A 27,090-nucleotide genomic window follows, 5' to 3' on the forward strand; every position below is an offset into this window, starting at 1 on the left:
GATGTTCAGTATTGCATGGGGTATGTACCATATAATGTCAGTGTTTTCCCCCAGTCATAGACCGCAGTCAACAGTGTGTCCTATTTAACTGATGAGCCTTTGTGATTGAGCTGATATTCAGCGTGATTTGAATGAATCCAAAGCATAAGATTTACATAATGTACTTAAACTATTAATCCCGTGTTCAGTTTCATCTGTGATTTCCCTTACCTTTTTTTTTCTTTTTTTTTGTCTCATGCTTACATTAAGGAAACACATTTTGTAAAGATGTAGTCTGTGGCATGCTCAGAGCTCCTCAGGTTCTCCCTTGTACACATTAAGGCTTCAGAGAACTGTCTTTGAACTGTCTTTGTTTTGCAGATGATCATATTGTTCTCCTGTTCTGGCTTTAGGCCAAAGGACAGAGGACACCATTTCACTGTTAGATTATACTGGCCAACAAATTAAACAAACATTCCCTTTCACTTGTTTTCGTTCTGTATTGATAATCATAATAACAAGGCAAAGATAAGATTAAATCAGTGGCATTCTTCGCCATTCATAAATTTAGGATTGAATATTCCACTTAATAGCCTTATTGCAATAATATTTGGTGCCAGAAGACTAAAATCAAGTTTTCATAGCAGACCCGTAAATGTGGAATTAACCTTTTTCCAGCTTTCTTGTTCTGAAGAACAGTTCTCCCCTTTCAAATCTACCACTACAAGAGAAAGCTACCTTACTTAGCATGATTTAAAAGAAACTCTTCTTTCTTCTGCCATTGCATCATTATATTTCAGGACCCATCAGCACAGGAAGTCGTGAAAGCCAGAAGTGTAAATGTGTTCAAAAGAGATTGCACTTGTTTATGGAAGAATGGGTTCATTCATGGCTGTTCAAACTAATGCAACTTCTTGCTCAGGAAGCCTGTACATCACTGATAACCAGAGGGTGGGAGGGTAGCCCAAGGAAGGATCATGGTGTGCTTGACACATTACTGACAGTCTTTCTTTCAACATCTAGCTCTCTTACCAAAAATGGATAAAGAATGAAAGGGACTCTGCAGCGGGTCTGATATGGCCTTTCTGTGCCTGCTTGACATGTAGATATTCGAGTTTACAACAATATAGAAATTATTTGATGTATTCAGGCAGGCATTAGACTCATTTCAAATCATCAATAATACCTCGTGTACCACATATCTAAGTTAATGTAGGAATGCTTCAATAGGAAAGTGTCACAGAGAGATTAAGGGTCAATAACACAATCTGGAAATGCCCTGATTCAGCATTATGAATCCATGGACTTCTTCAACCAGTCAATGTATTTGGATACCCTCGTATAAACCCCGTAGGTGCCTTCAACAGCACAGCCCCTTCCCCAGCTGACAATCCCAGTCAGAAACCAAGTGTTCTTGTACTTCGTAGCATGAGGTCCACCACTGTCTCCCTTGCAGGAGTCTTTAGTGCCGGTCAGGTCTCCTGCACAGAACATGTTCTCTGTAATATTTAAATCGGTCTGCTTCTCACATTCTTGTGTCTTTACACGTGGCAAATCAACTCTCATCAGGACAGAAGAAGTAGCACCTCCATCTAGCAGACGTCCCCACCCACTCACTGTGGAGAACTTGATGGAGGACAGCTCATACACTGCAAACCGTTTTTCAGGCAAACATATTGGCACCACGTAATCAGTGAGGTTCACAGGTGTTTCCAGTTTCAGGAGGGCAATGTCGTTATCGACTTGTCCGTACCTGTATCCTTCATGCATGATTATATTGGTAACTCCACTTTCTTGCTCAGTTTTCTCATCAACATTTATTGAGTGTTCACCTAGAAAAGTTATTGAGTGCATGTCAGACAGCAATTCGATTCCGTAGAAGTTTATGGAGATAGAAAGTCTCTGGACAAACACTTTTTGGTTTTCACTCTGGCTTGCTAGAATGAGAAGTTAACATAAACACAGTCTGATGACATGGGAAAGGGAAGATACATACCCAGCCTCACTCGAAGCTCTTTAACATGGGTGTGCTCCAAACAATGAGCTGCAGTCACCACCCACTCTGGGGAAAGCAGGGTACCACCACACTTTTCTTTCTGATTCTGTATTATAAGGGCCTGCCAACACAAAACAAATTTATGTCTGTCTTAACTGTTTTTGACCTAAATCTTGGTAAAGTCAGATTTTATATTGCTTCCTTCTGTCATTTTATGCAGCTGTTTGAGAATACTATGCTGGTTGTGTGGAGAATTTAGGAAGAGGTGGAGTTTCCACCAACATTTTCTCCATCTTATAGTTTAGACCCTGCCAAGAGTGGCCAAGAGTGTGTCCCCAGGTAAAATTCTTGGTAGTAAATTTAAGGTCTGGGGGTTAGGATGCAGAGGAGGTTGTGTTACCACTCTACTACGAAAACAGGCACTCCAGATCAAGGCTAAGATGTGTGATTGAAACACAGGTGGATCCGCTGGCTATGGATAAAGAGGGAATTTGATTGCACTTTTAATGGATTTGAACATAACAAAATTTAAATAATGAATATGAGATAATGGTTTCACAAGGAAAAAATTAATAAAAGACTTCTGAAGACTCACTTGCCATGGACATTCACCGTGAGGACAGATGAAACCACCTACTATTCTCCCATCTGCAGTTGCATTCTTCTTTGCCAGTATTTTTCCACATGGGTATTTCACTGGGAAAAAAAAAAAAAAAAAAAAAAAAAAAGAGCAACAAGTGTGATTTCATTGCACTGAATTCACAGAAAGACTGATTCCCATAAACATCTTCAATGGAGTTTTGTGAGGTGAAAACCAAATTTCTAGTCTGGTTGCATGGGCTTTGTAAGTAAGTCAAAGCAGGTAGATAGGCTTTTTTTGTTTTTTGAAAAAGACAGATATGGTTTCACAAATAGAGAGCAGACACACAGGCAACACTGACATATATTTGTGTACCACAGGAGCTTGCAAATAATACAACTGCTTAAGATATATGTCAGCACTGGGAGGCAGACTGCAGACTTCAGAGCAGAAGCAACTCTGTCAAGCCATGTTGCCTGTGTATTTTCAGCAGCCCTGCTGATTTTAACTCAGTTGTACTAAAAGTGTACAGCAACTGTGGCATGGTGAGACCACAGGCTTAGTCCTTCCAGGCTGCACACCTCAGTCTAAGGTCCTTTTAGAGCCCAAGCATGTATGTGAAGACTGGCAATAAGAGAAGCAAGTCTCGAGGTCCAAACCTGCTACTGAGCCGCAGTGCGGTGCTTGGGGTTTTCAGTACATCCTTCACACAACTGAGTTTTCCTGCTACGAAGCAGAGGGTCTGTCACTGGATTATTTTGGGGGGATGCCAGCTGGCTGTGCTGTAACTGAATGCTCCATCCCTTACGTCCAGCAGCCATTCTGCAGTAACACTGGGATGAGAAGTGCTCTCTCTTTATCACTTTGTGAGCCAGGGCCCTGCAGTCTGTGCCAAGTTGAATCCAACATCTCCACGGTTCTGTAAAAGCCTGAACGTGCCAATTAATTCAGCTAACGCAAAGAAAGCATCGGGCTTTTACGAATACAGGCAGGGTGTGGAGTAGCAGGACTCGCTCTTTTGCTGGCAGCTGGTGAAATACCAGGACAGACGCGGCACAAAGCCCTCTAATGCTGTGTGCAGAGCAACACAAGCCCGGGTGCTGGAAGGTGCAAGCACACGGTGAGAGATGACAGAAGGGTGGTGAAGGGACTGGCAGTGTGGCAGCTGCACAGTTTCATATCCTCACACTGCGTGGTCAGCGATATCGGTATTTTGGCCCTCTGGAAGCAAGCAACAACAAATAATACATCATCCTCTCTCTGCTCAGGAGAAGACGGGCTTTAAAGCCTGTGGGGAATATTGAATTCTTTGTTCTCAGCTTTTCCAAAAAGCAGCTTCCCCATCACATGATACTGCAGAATCTGCTAATAAGGGATAAGCACATCACCACTTTGCTTTTTTTTTTTTAAATGACATTGCTGTTGTCGAGAGCTGGGCTGTCATTATCAGTTCTCCGCATGAGTGCTCCATTGCAGTGTGTGCATGGGGGCATTGCCCCTCAGAACTACATTTTTAGATGTGAACACGTGCTCCTGCAGCTCTGTCCATTGTGTGTGTGTCCCCAGGGGTCTCCTTTTCCCCTCTGAGAAAGTAATTGAAGCAGGCATCTGCAACAGAGTAAAGTGCCAGCTTCTGTATTTGAAACATAATGAACTTGTGCTGTTGTAGTCCCTGCTGAAATTTACCTTGTCAGATGAGTGAGAGAAATACCACATTGTCTAGAGGAATACCAAAAGTGTCTTGGTACTACTAAATAGAAGGTGAGAAAAAAAGAATAGCAGATTTTCTCTGATTTTAATAAGCATCTTCCTCCTTTGATTCCCGTGCTGAAATAATTATGGTAGCAAAGTCTGTAGTCACAAATTCACATGAACTGGAGATCAACAGTGAAACAACACTGCCACAAAATAATTTACCACAGTGAGTATAAGCTAGAACAAAAAAATGCACCTTTCAGGCCAAAAGCCCCTCTACTCATGCGGAAACCCCTCAGCCTGACCCCCGAATCCCCCAAATCCCTGAGTACCCGCTGCTCTGCTTTATTTGGACCACCTGGCCATGGGATGTGCTTCAGTTCTTGTCTACTGTATCAGTGGTGAGCGCACTCCCCACAGAGGAGGCAGGGGCTCAGCTCCCTCCTCCATCCCAGGGTGTTCAAACTCACATTCCCCACGTCCCAGAGGAGAGGGACCAGGAAAGAGGGGTCTGAAGGACATCACTAGCAGGTGAGGACCTCCCTTGAGAAGACATCCTGGCATGCAGACTCCATGCTTTGAACCTTTGCCAGCTGAAGCGAATCCAGCTTCCTTATTTTCTGAGTGAGTGATCTAGCTGCAAGCTTAATGCCCAACAAATGGGTGGCACTACTTCTTCCTCCCCACGCTTGAAGGTTTCGAGGAAGAAAGGGGATTTCTGCCCAGTTTTTCAGAGGAGAACTTGTGGGCCCCTCGCAAAGAGAAGTTCCCAGCTCAGGGTCCTGGGGGCACTGCACAACCTGCAGCAACTCAGCCGCTTCAGCCCCCAAATCGAGCTCAGCACTTCCCACCAGCCCTTTTAGGGGTGACTTAGTGTGCACACTTTCCAGACTGCATTTTTGGGGTGCTTCAACAAAAGCCCCAACCTACCACTCTAGACTCTGCCCTTGAAGAAGAAGCAGGGAACTGGCATCCAAGAGTTTTGCACCTCCTAACGTGTAGGTGTTGAAAAGTTTTCCTGCAGGGGTGGCTTAGAGTTAGCATCGGGCTCGTGGTGTCTTACCTTGGGGAATGCAGGACACACCATCGCTCGCTAAAGCGTAATCGTCTGCGCAGAAGCACACTCGCTTTGCAGCCTGCTCATCAGCACAGTACTGCTCACAGCCGCCGTTGTCGTACATGCACTTCAGCTTCTCAGCCACGGCTAAAGTCGGGGAAAGAGTATTAAGGTTTCTGAATGTGGATTTTGGTACTTAACAAGAGTGAATTATGACTTGACATGTCGACAAGAAAGCACGGCAGCCAAGCAGATTTCAGTGATTTATGTACAGTGATTTTGTCAAAAGCTACTACTGCTTGGCAAAAGCTCCGTAGGACTGGATTCCAGGAAAAGTCCATGCTTAAAAAGCATACACCTAAAATTAAATCAGTCCGCATTCATGAGCTTCAGCAGGAGCACACTACATTTCCAAAAGGATGAAAGGATTGTAATTGTATGGTAACCATCATAACGCATGGCTGAAAAACTGGAAGTAGTTTGTATTCTCCCATTTGGCACAAGGATGCTCTGGGATGACCACTGAATAAATCATGTCATAAGAAAACTTATCTTTTGCAAAACAAAATGAAAAACAAAAAAACCTCTTTCCAGCCAGATTCTTTTACTTCAGCCACCTGGGCAGCTTTACATATGTTGGTGTTTGTAGAAATCACTCCTCTATTGCCGTGAGCTCTCTCTGGCCCAGAGGCACAGAAGGAAATCATACAGGGATCACCCCATACTCAGCCTTGCACTAAGTCATCGTAGAAGGAGAGAGGGCTCACAGATGCTGACTAGGGAGCTGCTGCAATGCAGCAACCATGAAAAACAAAGCCTAGGTGGTAGAGAAGGTGGTTGTGATCAGCTTAGCAGTACATGGAGAAGATGAGGGTATAGTTTTTGTGGCTTGTTTCAAGCGATGGGCAGGTAGTGAGCTGCAGTGGGAGCTGTCAGGCTGCCTGGTGAGACTGATGGGTGCCTAGTCCTCGTCTGGGCTCACCATGCTCAGAGTGTAAGCATGACAGTCAATTTGTTCTGCCCACTGAAATCAGTGGAAAAACTTATCCTGACTTCATTAATGCAGGTTCCGTCCCCTCGGGCTTTGTATGATGCACATGCAGCATAGTTCTCATTCACTCCCTGCACCGTGCTCCTAAGTCAAAGCAACTTCAGCACTTGGGTAGGAAAATAAAAATCCTCCTTTTTTTCTCAGCTGGTTCACAAAAGACAATTTTTGTTACAAAATCCTCAAAGGGTAATAATTGTGTTTCTGCTCTGCAGTGCCTGGCTGCCGGCTGGTTAGATCCATCATCCAGCACCCCGGGCGGTGTGAACAGTGGCTGTCGCTGCTAGAAAGATGCTGAGCAATAATGATTGCTCCCACTCATCTCAGTGCCTTGCATTTGAATCAAGGATAATGTTTTTGTTTTGTTAAGCTATGTCAGTGCTGACCTTTTTCACAGCTTTTGCCCTCGTACTCCGCGGGACAGCGGCAAACGTAATCCTGGAACTGGTCATCGCAGCTCCCGCCGTTCTGACAGGGACTGGAGTCACACTGGTTGGGGTCTGCAAAAACACGCAGTGTCAGTCCGGATCACGCCAAGAGCAGCGGCAGCAGGAGCAGCTTTGTGGCTGCTGGAAAAGACGGAGTGCTCCTACCGGAATAGATGTGCCAGAACTCTTTCTGGAAGACAAAGATGCGAGATTTGATTAAAGATGAATTCGCTCAGAAGAAGTCCTACAGCCCTTGTAGCACAGGATGGCTTGAGGATAGCCACAGTGATGCCCATTTGCCTTTATGAAAGTGTATATCCATAAAATGTTCTACATTATTTTCCACATTCTACATTGTTTTCATGTGCTGAGTGTGTAGTACACACAGAGAGGGCATCCATCAGTGACCTCTGTATCCAGGAGGTGGGATGGACTGAACCAAACTCTGAATAATGCAATAATTGACAGTATTGTCAGGCCTGGAATTACTGAGGGACCGGGGAGGGAGCTTAGAGAGAAGCCGCTATCCCACCATCCCCTGAATTAGCACTGCCCAGTGTGGTCCATGCAGGATGCCCTCCAGCAGCTCACCCTGCTTGTCCCCCTGGAAATGTAAGACAAAGAGCCAAAGAGCAGGACACGAAGTGCTTGGGTCTCTTGCTGTAATGGTTTAAAGTGTCAAAGCAGTCGGGTGTGTGTGGGTCCCCCTGACAGGGAGCGCCTGCCCAGCCCTGCGTTACTTACTGTCCGCTCATCATCACGGTAGATCTCTCTCGCTTCCTCGAAGGAGCACTTCTCTTCCATGCATTCTCGCTCTAGAGACCCCAGCTTTATCTCTTCGAAGAAGCTATTGGCCCTTCGGTGCCTTTGTAAAATGCCATTTGCCTCTTTCCGCTTCAGAAAGACTGAAAAACAGTGGCATGTTGTGTTTGTTGTACATTCGTGCTCTCCAGAAGGAAAGGGCAGGGAGGAAAGGTTTTCTGCTTCCCGAGCTGTTTATGAGAAGCTGGGCAAATGCACACAGCTTTCTGGGCCTCCCTCCTCTGGCGTGCCTCCCACGTAAAGTGGATGGATTTTACAGAGCCCAGACCTTAAGAGAACAGGGCATATAATACCAATGTGGTGCCAGAGACTCCGAAAGCATCAGTGCACTTTGTACTGTAGGTCTCAAAATATGCAGGGCCATTTCTTCCCATTCTATCAGCTGAAAAGCATTTATCAAGCTTTACCTAGCACTGATGCACATGGCAACACCCAATGCTCCTGTACTCACTACACTAAGTCACTCGGTGATGGGTCAGTCAGTCAACCCTAATTCCCCAGTGCTCCACTCCTCACTGTTTTCAGTATCAAAACCTTTCACTCTTTCACAGCACCACAGAGGTGCTGAGGCTGTCAGGGCCCTGTGGAGGCCACCAGGCCCCAGCCCTGCCCCAGCAGGGCCACCCAGCGCAGGCTGCCCAGGCCCATCTCCAGGCGGCTTTGGAAGGCCTCCAAGGAGGAGACCCCACAGCCTCTCTGGGCAGCCTGTGCCAGGGCTCCTCACCCACACCTGATGGCATTGTCCCCATGCTGACCTGCTCCTCAGCTTCAGGATACAAGTGCACCACACAGCTATGCCCATCCAGCATAATTCAGGATAATTAAGAATTCTGCAAAGTACTTTTGTTCCACATAATACACAGCACCAGTCTTGAAATAATTCATTGTGTGTTGTGGTTTTTGTTTTGTTTTTGTTTTTATTTTTATTTTTTCTTTTCCTCCATGTCAGTAGAGAGTTCTGGAGCTTAGTATCAACAACTTACATAAACACTTGCAACTTGAACCCATCTACTGTGGGTAGAGTCAGGGGTTCAAAATGGTGCATATGCCCTGCCTGTGCCCCAGGACATTCTCCACCACCACCACAGGACCCACAAAAGAGGGAGATTTGCCTCCTGCCTGCTGGGAGGGCTTGGGGCGGCCTCTGAAGGACCAGGCTGATGAACCTGGGGAGCCAAGCATGCACTTGTAGGCACCCTCACAGCCATACACACAAACATGAATCCTGAGAGGGCCTAGCTCGGTCTGGCGAGTTCTTTTTCTCTCAGCATTGATGTCTAATCAGGACATTTGCTGAATTACGTGTGAAATACTGGTCATTTTCCCCATATTTCCAAGTTGTTTAAAGGATTAAAGTATTGTGTGGCATGCATCTAATATATCAAGGGGTGTTTGATAAATATTTGTCCATTGCAGGAATGTCAGCTGGGTTGCTCTGCTGTGATTTTTTAAGTCAGGCTGTATGCATTTAATATGGCTTTCTTCAAAGGTTTATAATTATGCTGCAGATACATTACATATGTATGAATGCACATGGATACTGACACCCTCCCACTTTCATTTCTGCATTCACCACTTATTTACGTTGGAACATTTTGCACTTTTCTAAAAATTTCTTCCAGCTTTGGTCATCACAGTTTGAGAGCCAGTCAATGGCTACCTGAGAATCACAAAACACCAGTTCTGCTGTATTAATTTGGCTGCTAATTTTCAGACACATCCTGAAACTACCAAAGAACTGCCACCTCACTTTCATCTACTGCGTCAGAAACATCGCGGTCTTCCCCTCTTTCATTTCTTGTCAGCTGAATGACAGGCTATCGATTCTCTGCTTTGCAAAATACCACGGCTCAGCATGAAATAACAATAAATCCAGGTTCCTGTTTTCACCTCATGGGCAGACAGCTGATGGCTGACCTGCTGCCTGTGCAGTGAGGTGATAGATGCACACAGGAGTGTGGAAGGGATTTTCCTCAGCTGGCAAAACAAGCACACGGATGCCATCACTGAAAGCAAACAAGAGCCTTCAAACAGCTCACAGGCACAGCCAGAGGCAGGACAAACATTTCTGCATGCGACAGCACTCAAAACTCGCGGTAAGGAGTATGCCAGTGTACCAGCAGAGAGGTCTGCTGCCAGTAAACGTAATTGCAGCCGTACCCTGCGACGTACCTGCGTCCAGAGGAAGAAGAATCAGCAGCGGAAAGCAGAGAAGCAAAGCCACGCACTGCCTGGAAACCATGATGAACCCTACAAGTCGGCGTCCCGGCGGCGTATTGACATTTCAGCAAGGACTGTTTGGCCAAAGAGCTCAGCTTCAAACGCTGGGAGCAGAGGAGGGGCCGGCGAGTCATGGAAACCAGGAATGATCCACGAAGAGAGCTGAGCACAAGGGCACCTGCAGGTCCTGTGCTGTGTCCCTACCACACCAGCGGGGAGCTTGCTGTCGAAGCACACTCTCCTGAGCTGTGCACAGGCTGTGCTGATTGCAGAGGCTCCTACCCTACCCCTTTATTTTCCATCTAACAGGCCTTTTTCCTGCAAAAAATAAACGCCAGGCCCCTGTGTCTGCATGGCACTGAGCTGGCCGTGTCACAGAGAGCTGCGGCAGGGTATTTGTGTCGACCAGGCAGGCCAGGTACAGCCTGTCAGGGCTTTGGGGGATGACCAAACTGCTGACATCCACCTTTCCCACCCCCCAGTCACCAGTGGAAACCCTGAACTTCTGGCTCAGGTTACTTGGAGACACTAATTAACCAGCAAGAGGTACCCGACATCGGTTTCCTGTGGCTTTATTGCAAGAAGCCTGTGCCTTGCAAGCTGTACCGGCTTGAGGAGACGTGGAGCTGATCCACGTTGTGTGTTTCATGAGTAATGACAGGGCTTCGAGGGGCTAGTCTGCAAATCGCGTTGTATTTGGGAAAGCAGCAATCCCCTGATTTAACGGAAATCAATTAGTGGCATCACAGCAGAGAGCTGACAACAGGCTTAGGCAAATATTGACTTCAGATAGCAGGGAGGTAAAGGGCGTGTTTGCCCATGAGAAGCGAAGCAGCCCCGAGGGCTGGGGCATCTTCCTGGCAGTCCTCCCCTCGGCTGGTGCGGAGGAAGGAGGGCTGGCTCTGCACCTCAGCCTTGTGGCCCTGACAAGCCCCAGCTGTTCTGCTGCTTCTCTGCCAACACTTGGCTGAACTTCCAGGCAGCCACCATCAGCTGGGCTCCCGGCCGCCCTTCGCACGCGCTCCTGCTGCTCCTTGCCATGGCTGGATGGCAGCCCTGTCTGACTGAACACCAGCTGCCTCCTGCACCCAAGGCCGGCCCAGCTTGGTCCCTGCTGCCACCCAGGGGTGTCTCTGTGGGCAGGGTGGGATCTGGCAGGGGGTGCAGGTGGTCCTGCTCCACAGCCGTGACACCACTTCGCTGGCTTCTCTTCCTCCATGGTGCACAGGCTTCTGTGCATCCTCTAGGCCTGAGGCAGTGCCTTCCTGCTCTCTTTCTCCCTTGCCAGCCCGCAAACACAAAAGATTTTGTTTTTACTGCTTGGGAATACAACAAAATCCATTGTTATTTCCCAGGGAGAAGTCCGAGTGCTGGGAACAGCAGTGGGTTCACATGGGGCCAGCCCTTCTTCCAAGAACAATTCCTCCGATTAGATGTCATCAGGGGTGGAAGGGAGGCCTGTGCCCATGATGAGAGCCACTGGGCATCCAGAAAATCTTCAGGACTTAGGGTCCCTAGATCCCTTCAGGATCCCTTCAGGATCTAGATCCCTAGACCTTGCTTTGAGGGATTTTCTTGTGTGGTCTTGCTGTAGCTGATGAGAATTATCCCAGTATTCTGCTCAATAAATCTCCTCCCCAGTGGAGGTTTCAGCCTTGCCTTATATTTTCAGAGCAATTCCAAGGAAAATAATCCACCGTCCAATTGAAAGTAAATGCATATTAAGGCGAACTCACCCCATGACTGCTGCTAGAATCTGTTTGGGGACAGCTGTTCAGAAAATATGATTTAGGGCATTTTTTTAGCGTATGCTTTGGAAGTCCAAAGTTGCTTTCTTTCCAAGTTTATACAAAATAAAAATAAAAGCAATAATAATAAAAAAAAGAAAAATGTTAACAATGTGTAAAAATGTCTAAACCAGAAGCAGTAGCCTGGAAGACATGAATTGATGTCTCAGAACATGCTGTTCTTTATTCTTGTCTTGTTTTATTTTGACATTTTTCGAAGAAAAACTCATGATTTTACTATTTTTAGTTTGATATTTTGGGCTGAAGATAAGACACATATGGAAGTTACTGGGAACTGTTCAACTCAGTCTGATCCGTCAGGTCACCGATTATTTAAACATGAGTTTTCCTGTCAGCACTCAGTGATTATATTTATTTATTTATTTATTTATTTATTTATTTTTTAAAGAGATTTCCATTTCTGAAATACCATAAGACATCACTTGAGTGAGCTGACCAGGGTATCTAAGTAAAAAGGGTTTAGGAACAAGCTAAAAATGGAAAATTCAGTCTAAATCTCCAATAACAGATGTAACTTGCCATCATACACTTATCAGACTACTTTAAAGTGATCCAAGCCTGTTATCAAGTTAATTATTTCCTGTTGTACTAAACTGTAAATACATAAATATTATGTGACTAAGCTTTAAAGCAAACAATTTGCTTTTTAGACATCAAAAGAGAAATATTTCTTTCTAGGAGAAAATTCCTTGCCCGTTTGGCTGAGTTCTTTGCCCTTGTGCAGCAACTATGCTCATAGAGAAGGAGTAAAAAATGGGGAGGTAATAATACTTTTGACATATATATATATTATTTAATACATATATATATATTTGTGATCAGCTCTGAATACAGGTTCTTAAAATATTGTTAATGTCAACGTGGATTTTTTTTTCCTACAAGGAAACAAACGACATAGGAAAGGCTGTGCAAAATACATTTAAACTAGAGTCGGTGTGCCCGAAAGTTTATGGTGAGTGCTATCTACCTCAGCTAGTAATAACAGAAATTAACTCTACTACAGATCTTCTCTTGACTATTTCCTAAGACCATCACAGCTATACCAGTACCACTAGCAAACACGTAGCCTTTTAAGCACAGCTGAGCCCTTTGCTGTCTTGGCAATTGAGATCAAATAAATAAATACAAACACCTGAAAGGTGATTCATCAATTCATTTCAATTGTGTTTTTTTTTTTTTTCAAGGAGAATATTTCAGCACCAAAGTGGCTGACCTTAGTCCAAACCTTTCAGCACAGAAACGCAGGCCTCGATCCTTGATTTTCTACCACCATCTTTAGGCTGCTGCTGGTACAGGCAGCAGCGGTCCCGATGGTCTTCAGGAGAGATGTGACTATACGTACAAGCATATTTTAGCACATTATTTCTTCTTGCATATAGGTCTCTACAGGTATTTAATGTTATGAGGCATTTTGGCCTGTCTCCACAGGCTCAGAGCCATGCATGGAGCAGCTGGGAGAGCTCCTCATGGGCTTCCTTTGGCCAGGCCTTGACTTGGCCTCCTCTGAAAAGCTGAGAGGCCTCCTCTTCATCCAGCCTCACAGAGGTTGATGAAGAAATGCTGCCAGTTTGTCTCACAGCCTGCTGTTTATGTACATCACGCTCCTTTTTTTTGTCAAGGGCTTCTCTATGCATAACACTACCCTCAAATTTTCTAAGAAAAGACGAGCTTTGGGCGAGGAGGCTGCACTGTGAATACTCTTTGGAGCCCATCAGTGCTTATTTACACAAGCTATTTAGAGCTGACCCTGTGCAACAGAGCGTGGGCAGCCAAGGAGGGGAAGGGGTGCCAAAACAACTGTGCCACCTTATGCTCCAGAAAAGCTCCCCCCAGGATGTCATCGCCCCATGCATCCCATAACCCTGCCCCGCTGCCATCTGGGGCTGTCCCTGACGGGGACCTGGCAGAGCCACAGGAGCAAGCACAGGCACCTCTGCTCACAGAGAGGAAAGGTTCATCAGCTCTGGGAGCTGATCCTGCCAAAAACTGCCTGGGAAAGGGTGGGCAGAAGAGTAGAAGACAAAGACCCCTGAGCATGAGCCAGGTAAGGGGGCTCTGAAGCCTCCGAAAGGATCTCACCTTTATTTCAATAGCTGTTACTGAAGATGAACAGTAGCTATTGGTAATTGTGGCCATCATTGTTTAAACATTACCTATTAATCTCTTTTGAAATAAAAGCTCAAATAAGCTATTTCACCATCTAAGCATCTTACTTTGATGACGCTGTATCTAGACACAATTTAACTCTTAAGGGACAGTTCTATAACTGCATCTTAAATTAAGGGTTTGGATTGGGGTAGCTCTCTTGTACCAGAGAGACTTCTGGTGACTTTTGTGGATACTCAGAACTGTACACTGCGGTTCATAATAGTCACCTGATGATACAGAAGTAGAATGGAAATTCAGACCATAATTAATTTCCATCACTTCTCTAAAGATGACAAACTCCTGCATTTTGCTCACTGACATCTGTGCAGAACAGGAAGAGGGTTTTGAATCCCAACTAGCCACAGCTAGACAAACCTGCTTTTCTGTTCAAAATCCAGTCTATTTTTATATGATAACCATAAGCAGCTTTTAAGACGACAAGACAAAAATAAAACACGGAGCATGTCTGTATAAAGGCATTCAGCAAGAAGTGCTGAAATTTATTCAAATTTTCATAATTACAATAAAGACCTCTGACTTTGAACCTCTAAATCACAACAGCAGTAAAAAAAAAAAGGGGGGGGGGGAAACAGTGAAATGGGTTGTATTAAAGTGCAATGATGTGGAGGAAACCATTGAAATAACACAAATGAGGCTGCAGTGAGAAATGAAAGGACAGTCTTATCCTAGCGATGACAGCAATATATAAGTAAATTATGTTACAGAATGTACAAAATAACTTACACAGATGAAGATAAGCTGAATCTCATGCCGCCATTTCGTTGTTAAATACCAGACTAAATATTCCTGGTCTGCACAGTATTACGTGGGATAATTAAAAAAAAAGATCAGAGGATTTCTGTGTTGGAAAAGACGCCTGAAGTAAAACCCTGACCCACCTTTATATTGCAGTATTGCAAGAAACCTAAGTGTTTATGAATTGTAAAGTGACACATTCAGCAGCATGAAGACTATAAATACATCCTTTACATTGATACATTATATCTACACATATACATATCTACACACACATATATATACACACACACCAGCACAGATATATCTGCATAAATGTGTGGGTGTGTGTATATATACACACACACGTTTCAATTTGTACTGACCACAGTCAGCTACGTTTCTGATTCTGTCTGGGGCAGGGTTGCTTTTGGAACTGAGGACCAAGATCTTTCTTTCGAGTGTTTCTCCTTTAAGTTTCCCAAGCTACAGCCGCTGAAGTCTAAATTTCTGGCATAAAGATAGACTTCAGGGCTCAGCCAGAGGGTTGGATAATTAACAGCAATTCCCATAGACACAATTTGCTTTGCTTAGAGCTTCTGAAAAATTATGCTTTTAACATCCATGGTATTTTTAACAAATATGACATACAAATTGGGTAAAAACCTATTTTCATATAAGTAAAAACATTATAAATATGTAAAGGAATGAATACATTATTCCATACATGCATACAATTTTGTACTGCTTATAAGGACGAAGTGCAAAGAACATCTCACAAGGTAAAAGTTTATAACATTGGCTTACATCATACCTTGAAAAATCGCAAGTTTAGCATTATCCTTCCTTTAAAAAAAAAAAAAAAATATTTGACCACAGGACAAATCTGACTCTAATAAAGATTTTTTTTCCCTCCTTGTGCTCCCCTTTACAGAAAAAAAGTGTCATTTTTTAAAATTTTTTTGAATAAATTTGCAACATACTCCATTGACTAAAACTACATCTGGCTTCTTGACCTCTTATGTTTTTCTGGAGAAAGGCTCTTGACCCATAGGGAAGCCACAATAGTTTCCTTTGCCTGTAACTGCATGCTAATTAAAATCGAAGGTAACTGTGCAATTATAGTTTAATAAGAAATCATCAAGTGAATAAGAATGTTTGTGTCATTGTGCACCCAAATTAGGAAAAAGATAGTACTAAATTGCCAAGGCTATGTAAACACAGTGAAATTGGTGAAGAGTTTGGTTGTGAAGCCAAAATGTCTGAGGGAACAGCTATTTTGTTGCACATGTTATCAAAAGGTTGGAAAGGATCAAATAATATTTTCTTTTGATGCTGTTGTGGTCAGTGAATAAGTCATCTCTGCATCCCAATCTCTAGGGTACAGAAGAGTATCCTGACGACCCAAGAGAAGAGAAATGGCTGGACCAAACTTACTTCCTCGTTCCTGTAAAAGTCCCCTTCACTGCACTGAATGAGGTACATCCATGGAGAAAGGGTATTTTGGGGGAGAGAAATTTTAAAATCTGATTTATTTTTGGCATACCTATCCTGTACAGTGACTACTATGTTATTAGTTTACAATAAGGATTTAGCACTGAACACATTTTGTTTGCTCACTTTCAGATTCTGGGTGTTATGAAAAGTACAGTTCTGCAGAAACCTGACTGTATATCAGTGGGATAAAATGTTTTATGCTAGCACCTCTGCAGCTCCAGAATTCAGAGCAGAAGCCTCTATGATACCCTATTTCAAATCACTTAGTTTTTATTTACAGCTTCACATCCTGTGGACTTTTCCTTGTGATCTTCGGTGAGAATCTCTGAAAATCACCACAGAAAATACTCAAAGCCAGCAACACAGAACAGGTGGTCCTTCGTTTGAGTCCAACGTCCAGAACTCCACACAAGATGGCAAACTCCAGTTTACCTTCCATGGAGGTGGGGTGAAAATTCGATCTTAGCCCTTAATGTCCGAGAAGCTGGTGCTGCTGGCGTTGCAGCTGTCACTGCAACTTGATGATGTGCTCAAAGTGCTGGAGGCAGTGCCTGATTCTGGGAAGGGGAAAGGAGAGGAAAAGAAAAACACAAGCAAATACAATATGGTTGTTTTTCACAGGTTTCTTTCATAACAGGAATCTTCAGATAGACAAGCATCGCATTTATAATAAATAGCCTACCAGAGCTGCTCAAAGATTGAGCCGATTTTGAATTGCCTATGAGCATCAGCAGGTTGCTTGCTGGGATCCAACCTTCTCTACCAGTGCTCAGGTTCTTCACATACCTATAAAAAAGAAGAAAACAGTCAGATTGCTTCATTTACCACTTTTGAAAGCTTTGCCCTAAACATTTGCCTTCTAAACGCAGTTCCACGTATAGAAGTTTCCAAACACAGATCTGCGTACCAAAGTCCATCCTCGCCTTCACGAATCAGTTGAACTAGGTCTCCGCTTTTCACTGTGAATTCTTCAGAAACTCCTCTTTCATAATCAGTCACAACTGTGTATTTACCAGGAGTCTAAATGCACACAGGGAAAAACACAAATGATTTCTCTTGAGTACCTTAAAGTTCATTGCAGCTTTTGTTATGAAAATTAAAGCACTTTTCCCTTCTTTCTCTTTCTCATGCACATACACGTTGAAAACAGTGTAACTATGCATACTGAGCGGCAGTATAGCTTTGCTGTTTAATTCCATGCAAATTCAGTGTATGAATTCTCACACCCTGAAAAGCATTCTGTGAAATGTTTCCATTACAACAACTCAAACCTCTACCGGAAAAAAAAAATAATCCCAAGGGAAAACAAACAAACAAAAAATCCCTGGAGAACTAGTGACACGATGTATGTGACACAGCAGCTGAGCACGTCATTGCTTGACTTCTGTACTACATCATAAGCACTCGCAGTCTTGCTGGTCTGCAGGTACACCATCCCCGGGTATAAACAAAAGGCTGACTTAAGAAAATAAAGTATTTTTCATTGCCCTAGGAGCTTTACCCAGCTGAGGATTTCAAGGCAGATACTTTCTTTCTCCAGCAAGCTTCAAAAGCATTCCTATGTACTGTCACTCAACAGTAGCATTTGCTTAGCCCAACAGGAAAGCATTTCTGGTTACCAGCTTCATTTCGTTTCCCCCTCCTCCTCCTCCTTCTTCCTCTGCATCTGATGAATTCAGTGGATCTTCAGCACTAGACCAACCATCATTTTCTTCAGATGCGTCAAGAGAATGCGACGTTTTAGCCCAACCTTTGTGAACAAACAGCCAACAGTTAACTTTGCAACAGCGTGCCACTGACTGGGAGGAATGTTCTTCCTCCTGAAAGCCACTTCAGTGACAAAAGGAGGAAAAACTTTAGACAGGGAGGTTATTACAGCCACAAAGTGAAATTCAAAGCTAGCAAAAGGTGGCCCATTTCCATCCAAGCGGATTTGTGGCAATGCACAGCAGTGAATTTGGCCATTTGGATTTATATACATTGAAAGAAAGCAAAATTCCCAAGCTAAAAAGAACCTATTTCTGCCTTACACAAAGCTGAACAACGAATAGATATCTTTCTTTTGGGAGGGGGTAGAGGATGGGAATGTGAATTTATGGGAAGAGGACAGACACACATGGTTGTCACCCAAAGCAACCAGCTTGCTTGAACACGGGATGGACAGATGTCATCTCATTCAAAGTATTGAGCACTTAACAGCACTTAAAAATTCAACAGGAGCTACAGGCACTTCATACTTTATCTGGTGATGCAGCTTACTGGTTAAGGGTATCCAGGCTGACACAAGGATGCTTAATCACACTGAATTATCTTCGTGTTAAGTCACTGCACCGAATACCACAAGAACAACCTCCTGCCTGTCACTTATTGCCAAGTGTTCCTTTTTCTCTCTCTGCGTGAAGCATTTCATTTATTTATGAGGCTGGACCGTATCCAGAGAGCACAAAATCCTTTTCCAAATAAAACTACAGTAAGCGGGATGCTTTTCACTGAGGCCAGCAACTGCTAATGCGTGTGCTGAGCTTACAATGAGAAAGTCAAAATAACAAGGACAAATAAACAGTTCCAAGTAACATTTTGGTTCGGGCCAAATTGTAACAATAAAAAACTCAATGAAAAAGACTGAAAGGATAAACAAACATCCCAGCTTCTAGGTAATTATTCATTAAACTGAGTGAGCAGCAGCATTTTTGCTCTTCACTGCTGCTGAGGCAAGTTACATTTGTTGCCTGGCTGCTCACACCAGTGCATAAAGAAAAAAACAAAACACAACCAGGAGCATTGTCAGAGTAAAACCAAAGCAATCTAAGAAATCACACTCAGAGCATGCCAAACCAAGCGGGTCTTTTACCTCGCCTGCACTGCTGGATGGCCTGCATGAGGTTAGAAGTACTGACCCGTTCGGCCCTGTCCAGGGTTAAGAATGAGATCTGTGAAGAAACTGAGTAATAAGTTCCTGCTGTATCCCATGCAAATTTCACTGGAAGCACACAGCGAGTAGGCCCATGGGACACAGCGAAAACCCTTTCTGTTATTTCCAAGTTAAGAACAATGCAACAGAAGAAAATTTGGTTGCTTCTAATTGTTCCAAGCTCTCATTAGAAACAGAACCAAAAAGTTGCACAAAAGAAAAAGAAAGTGACACCACTGTAATTGCTCTTCCCACAGCATCACATTCACTGGCCTGCTCATCTGGAACATTTTGGGCAGCAGCTCCTTTGCCTTTCTTTTCACATATTGTGCTAACAGAGGTAGGAGCAGACCTGCCTGATCCTACCATAGCAGCAGTACGCCTGTTCCTCAGACAGGCTGGCACTCTAACAAGCCCATCTCATCTGTGGAGAAAAAAGTGGTCACTGTGGTCACTTAACTAACTGAAGGCTCTGAGCTTACGCATGCTGATTCAATGTGCACGTGTGTATTCTGCATGATGTGACTACATCAGAGCTCCCTGTGAAGGCAGAGCATGCAAGGAAGTGGTAGAGACCTAAGAAAAGATTATGCAGAAATCAGCAAGCTTAAATTTGATGGTGTTAGTAAAACTCAGAATTCATAATTTGCTTCTCTTAAGAAACAGGCCTGCAGGCTTCTTTACAACGACAGGATCCATCTCCAAGATAGGATTCTGTCACTACTTCATTTTCCTTGAGCTCACTGGGGTTTAACTATGAGGGATGCAATCGTGAAAAGAAACAAGTGGGGGCAGTGTGTCGTGCACTGAGAAGCTGTGACCATCGTCTGGTGCAGCTTCATCCTGAAACGGCTGAGCTCACCACACGTTTATCCCTCTTTGAGTTGGTGAAGAAGAAGAGAAAGTGTCTGTCAAAAAAGAGATCAGAAGGTGCAAGACATGAAGTGGGACTTATCAGATGTTTTAAATTTGTTTACTTGGTTTTGGTTGTTTCTGAAAGTGAGAGGCTGCTGGACAGGACAGCAATTCAGAAGTGTGTTCAGAGGACTCAGAAATTTTAATGTAAAGTTTTAGTGTAAATTAGTAATGTAATTTCAGTAGTTTCCATGGTACTTGTGGATATCACATGCAGAAAATTAACATTTTAATTCCCATATCCACACTTGTGGAGTTTGTGCACAAGCCTGGCGTGGGATTATACTGCCTGCTGCTCAGACAGTGTCAGTGGCGTTGCAGTTTTCCCAGCACAGCAGCAGAACCAGCATCATTTCCACAGGTGAGACAAACACAAAGGCTGTGGAAACCGGGAGAAGGGGACAGTGGGAGGGCTTGAAATAGCTTAATCTTTAGAATAATGTTTTCTAAAAGAAAGATAGATGGTTACATGAGAAGAGAGCACTTTCCTTGTACTCTAGTTAATGAATCTCAGGGTTTTGTACTTAAGCCTTTGCCAACATCCTTGCTAGTTAGAAATGGGTCATTTAATGGAAATGTTTTATTCATTGCTTAGCTGTGGGCTGGGAGGACAGCAGGCAAACTGCTACTAGGGGGTCAGTTAAAGCATTGTAGGTTAACAGGGTAGTGAAAATTGCCTACTGTCAACCCAAAAAAAGATGCAACAAGACTGACTAATAAATGCAAACCGAAAATGGAGTAAGGCAAATGTACATTTCACAGGACAGGGGTGATTCTCCCTCTAATTAGAGTATATGACTTTCTTTCCCCCTGCTCTTTTTTCCCCCCTTTTTAGAAGTTAAATCCTCTCTACAAGATAGTCTACCTTATTTGAGGCCAAGGTAAAACTTTGACAAATTGTGCTATCAAAAACAACATAAACAGAAGCTGCTGGGCTCATTTGGAACAACACAGCAGATACCAGCACTGCTGCACAAATCATCATCATCCAGGTAATCCCCAGTGCTCTGACGAAACACCAGGGATGGGTGGGGATTTGTGGAGTACAAGATGTGGTAACACTCTACCTCTTAAACCAAAAGGAGTTGGATCACTCACTACTTCATGCCGTTTAGGTTTTTTGTCAGGACTGGTAGGAGAAGCTGCAGGAGGATGAATAGACAAAAAACACAGAAGAGAGATATTGAAGAACTGGAAAAAAGAGAATAGGTGGATTGCATGCTAAATACCTTTGAGTTTATACTGGAAAACAAATGGATTTTTGTGATCACTCTAGCTTTAGCTGTCATTGGTCAATTACAGCAGGAGAAGGTAATTAGTCATGTACAGTTTAAGATGATTTGACAAATTAATTTTATGGTGATAGACGAAAGTATACGTAAACTTTTCAAAACGAACTAGACATCAAATTAATATAATTAATTTCAATTTTAGACAAACATTACCAAATAAACAATCACTTTAATACAAATTTAGTGCTACAGTAATACCTGGTCCTGTAAGAAGGATCATTGGCAATGTCTGGCTTTTAGCAGTAGGAGATGGAGTTTCTGTCAAGGCAAGCATGGGATATTAGTGCTCACCTCATTGGTACCAGATACACCACCCTAGAGTCTCTCCAGAAAGAACTCAAAGGTAATCAAGTTTTGAAAAGGCATTCAGAAAAGATGCATGGAAAAGAAAAACAGTCATGTTCTTGAACGAGTGTCATCATCTTAGTGCAATTCAGACTGTTCAAAGATAGCTGTTCAAAGCAAGAAGTGAATGTACCCAGTGCAATTACTTGGCAGGAGGAAGCAAGAAATCTCTCTGAGCCCTACGTTTTAGAAAAAAAAATAAAAATAAAGACCATTTCTGGAAGCATAAAGAAGTTCTTCTTTACTTTTGTATCCTTTTGTATCTAGCAAAACACACATTCTGCTGTAGTCATGCTTTAGGAGTTCTGTTAAGAAGGGAAGCTAACACAGAAACACTCCAGCAAAACCTTGATTCCTTCTTGCCAAGTACAGGTACATTTGGGGCAGATCCACTGAAGCTAGAAGCAGGCCAGGCATTTGATCTGAAGGTAACATCCTCTAGGCTTTCTTCAGGAAGAGGGCACTTTGAACTCCTTAGGCTCCAGTAGTGAGACCAGAAGCACTAGAAACTGCACTCCTTCCTTCACATCTCCAACAGCTCTCCATCTTTGCAGGCTGTATCTCCCTCTCCCACAGTGGAGCCAGTCTCTCTCAAAAAAATCTCCCTGTCATGGTCTGTGATGCAGGAACCTAGCCTGAACATAGGAGAACAAGCTAATATATACATTGAAAAAGTATACACGAACCTGTTACACTACACACACGAAGTGGTGTTCCAATTACAACCTTACATAGAAAACAATCTAGCTTTTTCTTTTTTATTATTATTATTTTTAATTACCTTTCTGACTTTTGAGGTTAGTAAAGCCCTGCAGTGTAAAGCGCTTTTTTGACAGTACAGAGCATTCTGAGGTAGAGCTAGTGTCATCTACAAAGGAAAAGAGACACAGAAAGAAAGGGGAGAAGGCCAAGAAAAGGTGAAGGCAAAAAATCATTCACAGCCCTGCCAGGGAACTAGCACTTCGGGATGAGAAAGGAAAAACTGAAAGTCCAGGTACAACAAAAGAACCCAGGGGGCGAGTTGTTCTTACTTGTACAGGGGTTTGTAGTACCACTAGTTGAGTAAATAATCTCAGTTATGTAAAGCAAAATTCATGAGAATCCTCTTCAAAACAGGTAATGCCAAGGAACTTATCCAGAAGACAACTGAGGAGCCAGGGAGCTCTAAGAGAAGATCTACTACAGTCTGTATCACCCATAGTTCCTCCCACCTCCTTTTCTCTCTCCTTCACTAGGGAAGTTTTGGGCCTGTCCACAGCACACAGAGGAACACAGAAAGCCCAAGGTAAGGACAGCTTGGACTGGCATGTTCACACAGAGTGTGTGTAGCACCTTGTGGGTGGGCTGCCTTGGGGCTACCAGCAGCAAAGTCCTGCTCCTTCAGGTGTAACGTTGCATTTGCCTGTATTACCATGGCTACTGTGCTGGTGGATCTGCCTGTGCATCTGCAGCGTGAGCATGCTCTTCACAGCTAAAGGTCACGATACATATGTGTAAACTCACCTTTGCCTTTCTCGGGGTACTTTGGTGCTACTGTGGTCACATAACCTTCTAGGCTTGTGAGGTCAGCTTTCCTCTCATCCATTTTTTTTGCGTTTCTGATGTTGTTCCTTGAGGGACTGTTTATTGGAAGAAAAGGAAGACAATCAGTCCATCTCCAGCAACTGGAATCTGAACGTGGGTGATGACCTTGTGTCACGGGTTGCCTTTTACATGCAGATATAAAGGCTGAGAACCATTTCTTAGCTGCTTCTCAGTTCATAGCTTCTAGAGTTGAAGCTATGCACACTGGTGACTGTACTTATATAGTTTGACTATACTTATATAGTTTGGTACGGTGAAGGACATAACACAAAAATTTAAAAAGCTTGACTCCAAACTTGAAACACTAGAGGAATGAACACATCACTTAATAAGAAAGGTAAAGCAGAGAAAGAAAAAAAAAAGAAAAACAAGAAAGAATGCCCTTGCAGAGGACGAAAAGAAAAACAGCATGAAAATGGTGAGAGAAAAGAACAAAGAAAAAGGCTGCTTCACATAGCTACATAACTCTCTTACCTGGGGTGTAAAGTATATAATTAGCTGTTCAACAAAGAGAACTATAATACCATCAGAATTTTGGCTGGCATAGAAAGTTACATATCTATAAAACCTGTGCCACTGCTGCTCTCCAGAACTATGAGTTCTGGAGAGCAACAGAACTATGAGTTCTGGAGATATATAAACCCCAAGCTTCATAGCTTTATATTAGAAAGAGACCTAAAAAATTCTAAGATGTAAGGGTCAGTATTAAGGGACAGGAGTAATAAAGAACTATAAAGTGAATGTGTTAGTATATTTGCAAAACAAGTAGAGTGATTAGACAACAAACTCACTTACCTTGTACAAGATGATGCTGGTAGAGGTAAACTCTGTGTGTGTTCAAGTGTCCTGTGCTGACTAGCTTCTGTAATGGAGAAAAGAAAAAGAACCATTAAACAGGTTTGTGTTCTAAGCTTTTCATTTTTACAGTCCTACACAGTGAACAGAGTAGGTTTTGAAGTTCAAAGAGAAAAGAGATTAAAAAAAATATAAGTGTGTATATATCCAAAATATTTTACCTCTGCATGCCTGCAGTTGACTCGTCAGCACTTTTCTTATTTCATTTACCCAAGTAGCTTTAACTTCAGGAGTTGGTGCCTACCCAAAAATAAATACAATCAGCCATCAAGCAGAGAATACTTCTTACACAAACAGCTTCAAGCCAAAGCACAGTCTTAGAGGAATCCTTCAAGAAGGACAGCTAGACCCTCTACCTAGTCCCTCAGTGAACAGAAACTATTTGTAAGAATTTGAATGCACTGAGCGAGAAGGGTGTGCAAATGTTACAGTCTTCCCCTGGCTCCCTTGCACATGGAAAATAAGGAGGTGACTGGTGACAGCCAGCATGGTTTCACTAAGGGCAGACTGTACCTGACAGATCTGGTGGCTTTCTACAACAGGGTTACAGTATCGGTGGATAGGGGAAGAGCAACTGACATCATCTGCCTGGACTTGTGCAAAGTATTTGACACCATACCCCATGATATCCTCGTCTCTAAATTGTAAAGACATTGACTTAATGGATGGACCACTCAGGGGGTAAGGAATTGGTCACAAAGAATTTGGGCTCAATGTCCAAGTGGAGATCAGCAACAAGTGGTGCTCCTCAGGGGGATCAGTACTGGGACCAGCACTGTTTAACATCTTTATCAGTGACATGGACAGTGGGATTGAGTGCACCTCCACCAAGTCTGCCAATGACGCCAAGCTGTGTGGTGTGGTCAGCATGCTGGAGGGAAGGGATGCCATCCAGAGGAACCTGGGCAGGCTTGAGAGCTGGGTCTGTGCAAACCTCATGAGATTCAGCAAGGGCAAGTGTAAGGTACTGCACCTGGGACGGGGCAATCCTAAGCACACATGCAGGCTGGGTAGAGAATGGACTGAGAGCAGCCCTGAGGAGAAGGAGCTGTGGGTACCAACATGAGCCAGCAACGTGCACTGGTAGCCCAGAAAGCCAACCACATCCTGGGCTGCATCCAAAGCAGCATGGCCAGCAGGTCAAGGGAGGTGATTCTCCCCCTCTGCTCCGCTCTTGTGAGGCACCACCTGGAGCCCTGCATTCAGCTCTGGGGCCCCCAGCACAAGAAGGACATGGGTGTATTAGAACAAGCCCAGAGGAGGGCCATGAGGATGATCAAAGGCCTTAGAGCACTTCTCCTGCATGGACAGGCTGAGGAAGTTGGGGTTGTTCAGCCTGGAGAAGAGAAAGCTCTGGGGAGATCTTACAGTGGCCTACAGGAAAGCTGGGAAGGGACTCTTTGGCAGGGAGTGTAGTGACAGGACAAGGAGTAATGGTTTTAAACTAAGAGAGGGGAGATTTAGAATACATATTAGGAAGAAACTGTTCATCAAGAGGGTGGTGAGGCCCTGGCACAGGCTGCCCAGAGAAGTCATGGATGCCCCATCCCTGGAGGTGCTCAAGGCCAGGCTGGATGGGGCTTTGGGCAACCTGGGCTGGTGGGAGGTGTCCCTGCCCATGGCAGGGGGGTAGAATTAGGTGATCTTTAAGGTCGTTTCCAACCCAAAGCATTCTGTGATTCTCCCCTAACTAACTCCAGTGAAAGCAATAGCAAGTGTATGCAATATCCCCCATGAATATTGGGGAACACAGATTTAACTTTTTTTTTTTTTAAATAAGACACTGTATTTGAAACGTATCATTTATGAAACTGCTTATGATTTAACCTATGCAATGTGAACTTTTGTTTTGTTTTGTTTTTACATTCTCTCATCACTTTCTGTTAGTGATATAATAAAGAAAAGAAAAACAAAACAAAACAGATCCTGTTGGGTTAGACACCACGCACTTTTAAAAATCTTTTAAAGGTAGTGGCATGTTATTACCTGTATGATGTAAACTTCTTCCCTTGCATTATACCAGATTTCAAATTTCTTTGCATCGCCTTTGACATTTTCTGTTATTCCAACAGCTGCCATCTAGAATCAAAGAGAACAGAAGCTGACCTACCGAATTGCAATTAAGATAACAGTGGAAGCAGAAGGCTAATAATATTCATTAGCAATCTATTTTTGAAAAGGAAAACCATATTTGGTTTCTCCCTCAAGGAAAAGGATAACTAATAATACAATCTGCATTTTGGACATTCAGTACTTCGTGTCAGCTTGGCTACCTCAGAGGGAAGAAAGGCTTATGTTTGTTAAATTGAGACTGATTCACAAGCTGTCTCTTCAAATGAATACTGAAAAATCTGACATCTATTTTCTGTGCGATTAATGCAATTGCTATTTATCTACACTAGTATGGTTTAGATTTTCGCAAAGGAGAATTCCTCCACCTCCACCAGCAACACCAAGTGACACAGACTTTCAGTACCATTACGTTTGCCTAAAAGGGTGAAGTTCACACTGCAAAACTATAATGTATCTTTGCTGGCAAAAACAAAACAAAACACACTTGTATTATTGCAATGAAGCCCTCAGTACCACTACCTTATCGGACTGCTCAATGCCTTACATTTAAGGAGTGTTTGTAGCTATAAGAAGGTGCCTTCTCATATCCCTCTCCATTTTCTTCTCGCTTTTTACAGAACAGCACTGCTTTCTCATGGAGGAACAGGTGTCGCTGCATTGGCTTGAAGCGTGCTAAATCTTTCACCTTTGAGTGACCCTTTTTATGATCAGTCCAGACATTGAAGGATCCCTGCATTAAAAGCTTGCCCAGCTCGTTCAGGTTTCCCTGGAACAAAAAGTGATATTTATAACTACAAAGAGGTAACATCTGACTAAAACACACTCTCTGAACAGGTCTTTACAAGTTCTGTCATTCCAAGTAATCTCTCACATCAGTGTTTATGTTGAGTTTGGAGAGGTAATGAAAATATAGTCAGTGTTTAATATTCTCTCTCTCCTACACTGTTCAGGAAGGATTTTACACAGTCAAGAAAGAGTACCAGTAGCAAAGATATGGAGATCTACACATAGAAAAAGGGGGAGGCAAAATACGCATTTGTTTTTTCAAGTGTCTGTGTTCTGAAGCTCCTTGCATCTCTCCCTTCTTCCAGAAGTTTTAGGT

General features: G+C 43.4%; 2 protein-coding genes and 1 long non-coding RNA gene across 19 annotated transcripts in view; 1 reads left to right on the forward strand and 2 right to left on the reverse strand.

The window, feature by feature from the left end:
* Positions 1–22,761, forward strand: part of LOC119715607 (uncharacterized) — a 31,244-nt gene extending 8,483 nt beyond the window's left edge. The window contains exons 2-4 of one of the 2 annotated variants that reach the window (XR_011806089.1): positions 15,897–15,995; positions 20,675–20,831; positions 22,593–22,729. This is a non-coding gene — a long non-coding RNA (uncharacterized lncRNA). Of the gene's footprint in view, positions 1–15,896; positions 15,996–17,749; positions 20,201–20,674; positions 20,832–22,592 lie in introns of those variants that run through there. The other variant, XR_011806091.1, reaches the window with a different exon arrangement.
* F7 (coagulation factor VII) lies at positions 1,107–10,413 on the reverse strand. The gene is made up of 8 exons (XM_013101879.5): positions 9,778–10,413; positions 7,528–7,688; positions 6,949–6,973; positions 6,742–6,855; positions 5,314–5,454; positions 2,571–2,671; positions 1,976–2,096; positions 1,107–1,811 (listed from the first exon to the last, which is right to left on the reverse strand). The coding sequence occupies exons 1-8, from the start codon at positions 9,845–9,847 to the stop codon at positions 1,270–1,272; spliced, it is 1,275 nt and encodes a 424-aa protein (XP_012957333.2). The 5' UTR covers positions 9,848–10,413; the 3' UTR covers positions 1,107–1,269.
* The window catches only part of MCF2L (MCF.2 cell line derived transforming sequence like), a 152,005-nt gene continuing 139,167 nt past the window's right edge, over positions 14,253–27,090 (reverse strand). For 6 of the 16 annotated variants that reach the window (XM_038173316.2, XM_038173326.2, XM_038173321.2 and 3 more), the window contains 12 exons: positions 26,533–26,754; positions 25,902–25,994; positions 24,077–24,155; positions 23,856–23,922; positions 22,980–23,095; positions 22,258–22,344; positions 21,330–21,389; positions 20,907–20,981; positions 17,633–17,763; positions 16,921–17,033; positions 16,696–16,799; positions 14,253–16,570 (listed from right to left, as the gene is read on the reverse strand). In XM_038173316.2, the coding sequence (XP_038029244.1) occupies positions 16,476–16,570; positions 16,696–16,799; positions 16,921–17,033; positions 17,633–17,763; positions 20,907–20,981; positions 21,330–21,389; positions 22,258–22,344; positions 22,980–23,095; positions 23,856–23,922; positions 24,077–24,155; positions 25,902–25,994; positions 26,533–26,754 (1,242 nt within the window). In that variant the 3' untranslated portion in view covers positions 14,253–16,475. Of the gene's footprint in view, positions 16,571–16,695; positions 16,800–16,920; positions 17,034–17,632; positions 17,764–20,906; positions 21,031–21,329; positions 21,390–22,257; positions 22,345–22,979; positions 23,096–23,855; positions 23,923–24,076; positions 24,156–25,901; positions 25,995–26,532; positions 26,755–27,090 lie in introns of those variants that run through there. The other 10 variants (XM_038173327.2, XM_038173328.2, XM_072031779.1 and 7 more) reach the window with 8 other exon arrangements.

The sequence above is a fragment of the Anas platyrhynchos genome, chromosome 1 (genome assembly GCF_047663525.1).
Source record: "Anas platyrhynchos isolate ZD024472 breed Pekin duck chromosome 1, IASCAAS_PekinDuck_T2T, whole genome shotgun sequence".
Lineage (NCBI taxonomy): Eukaryota > Metazoa > Chordata > Aves > Anseriformes > Anatidae > Anas > Anas platyrhynchos.

What these genes read in the sequence shown, in the direction of transcription:
- F7 (XM_013101879.5), bottom strand. Translation starts at nt 9,847, where the DNA reads ATGGTTTCCAGGCAGTGCGTGGCTTTGCTTCTCTGCTTTCCGCTGCTG. An exon ending in TGTGTCCTGCATTCCCCAAG is followed by an intron (nt 2,672 to 5,313) that starts GTAAGACACCAC and finishes TTTTTTTCCCAG; the next exon opens with TGAAATACCCATGTGGAAAA. An exon ending in AGAGCTTCGAGTGAGGCTGG is followed by an intron (nt 1,812 to 1,975) that starts GTATGTATCTTC and finishes TAACTTTTCTAG; the next exon opens with GTGAACACTCAATAAATGTT.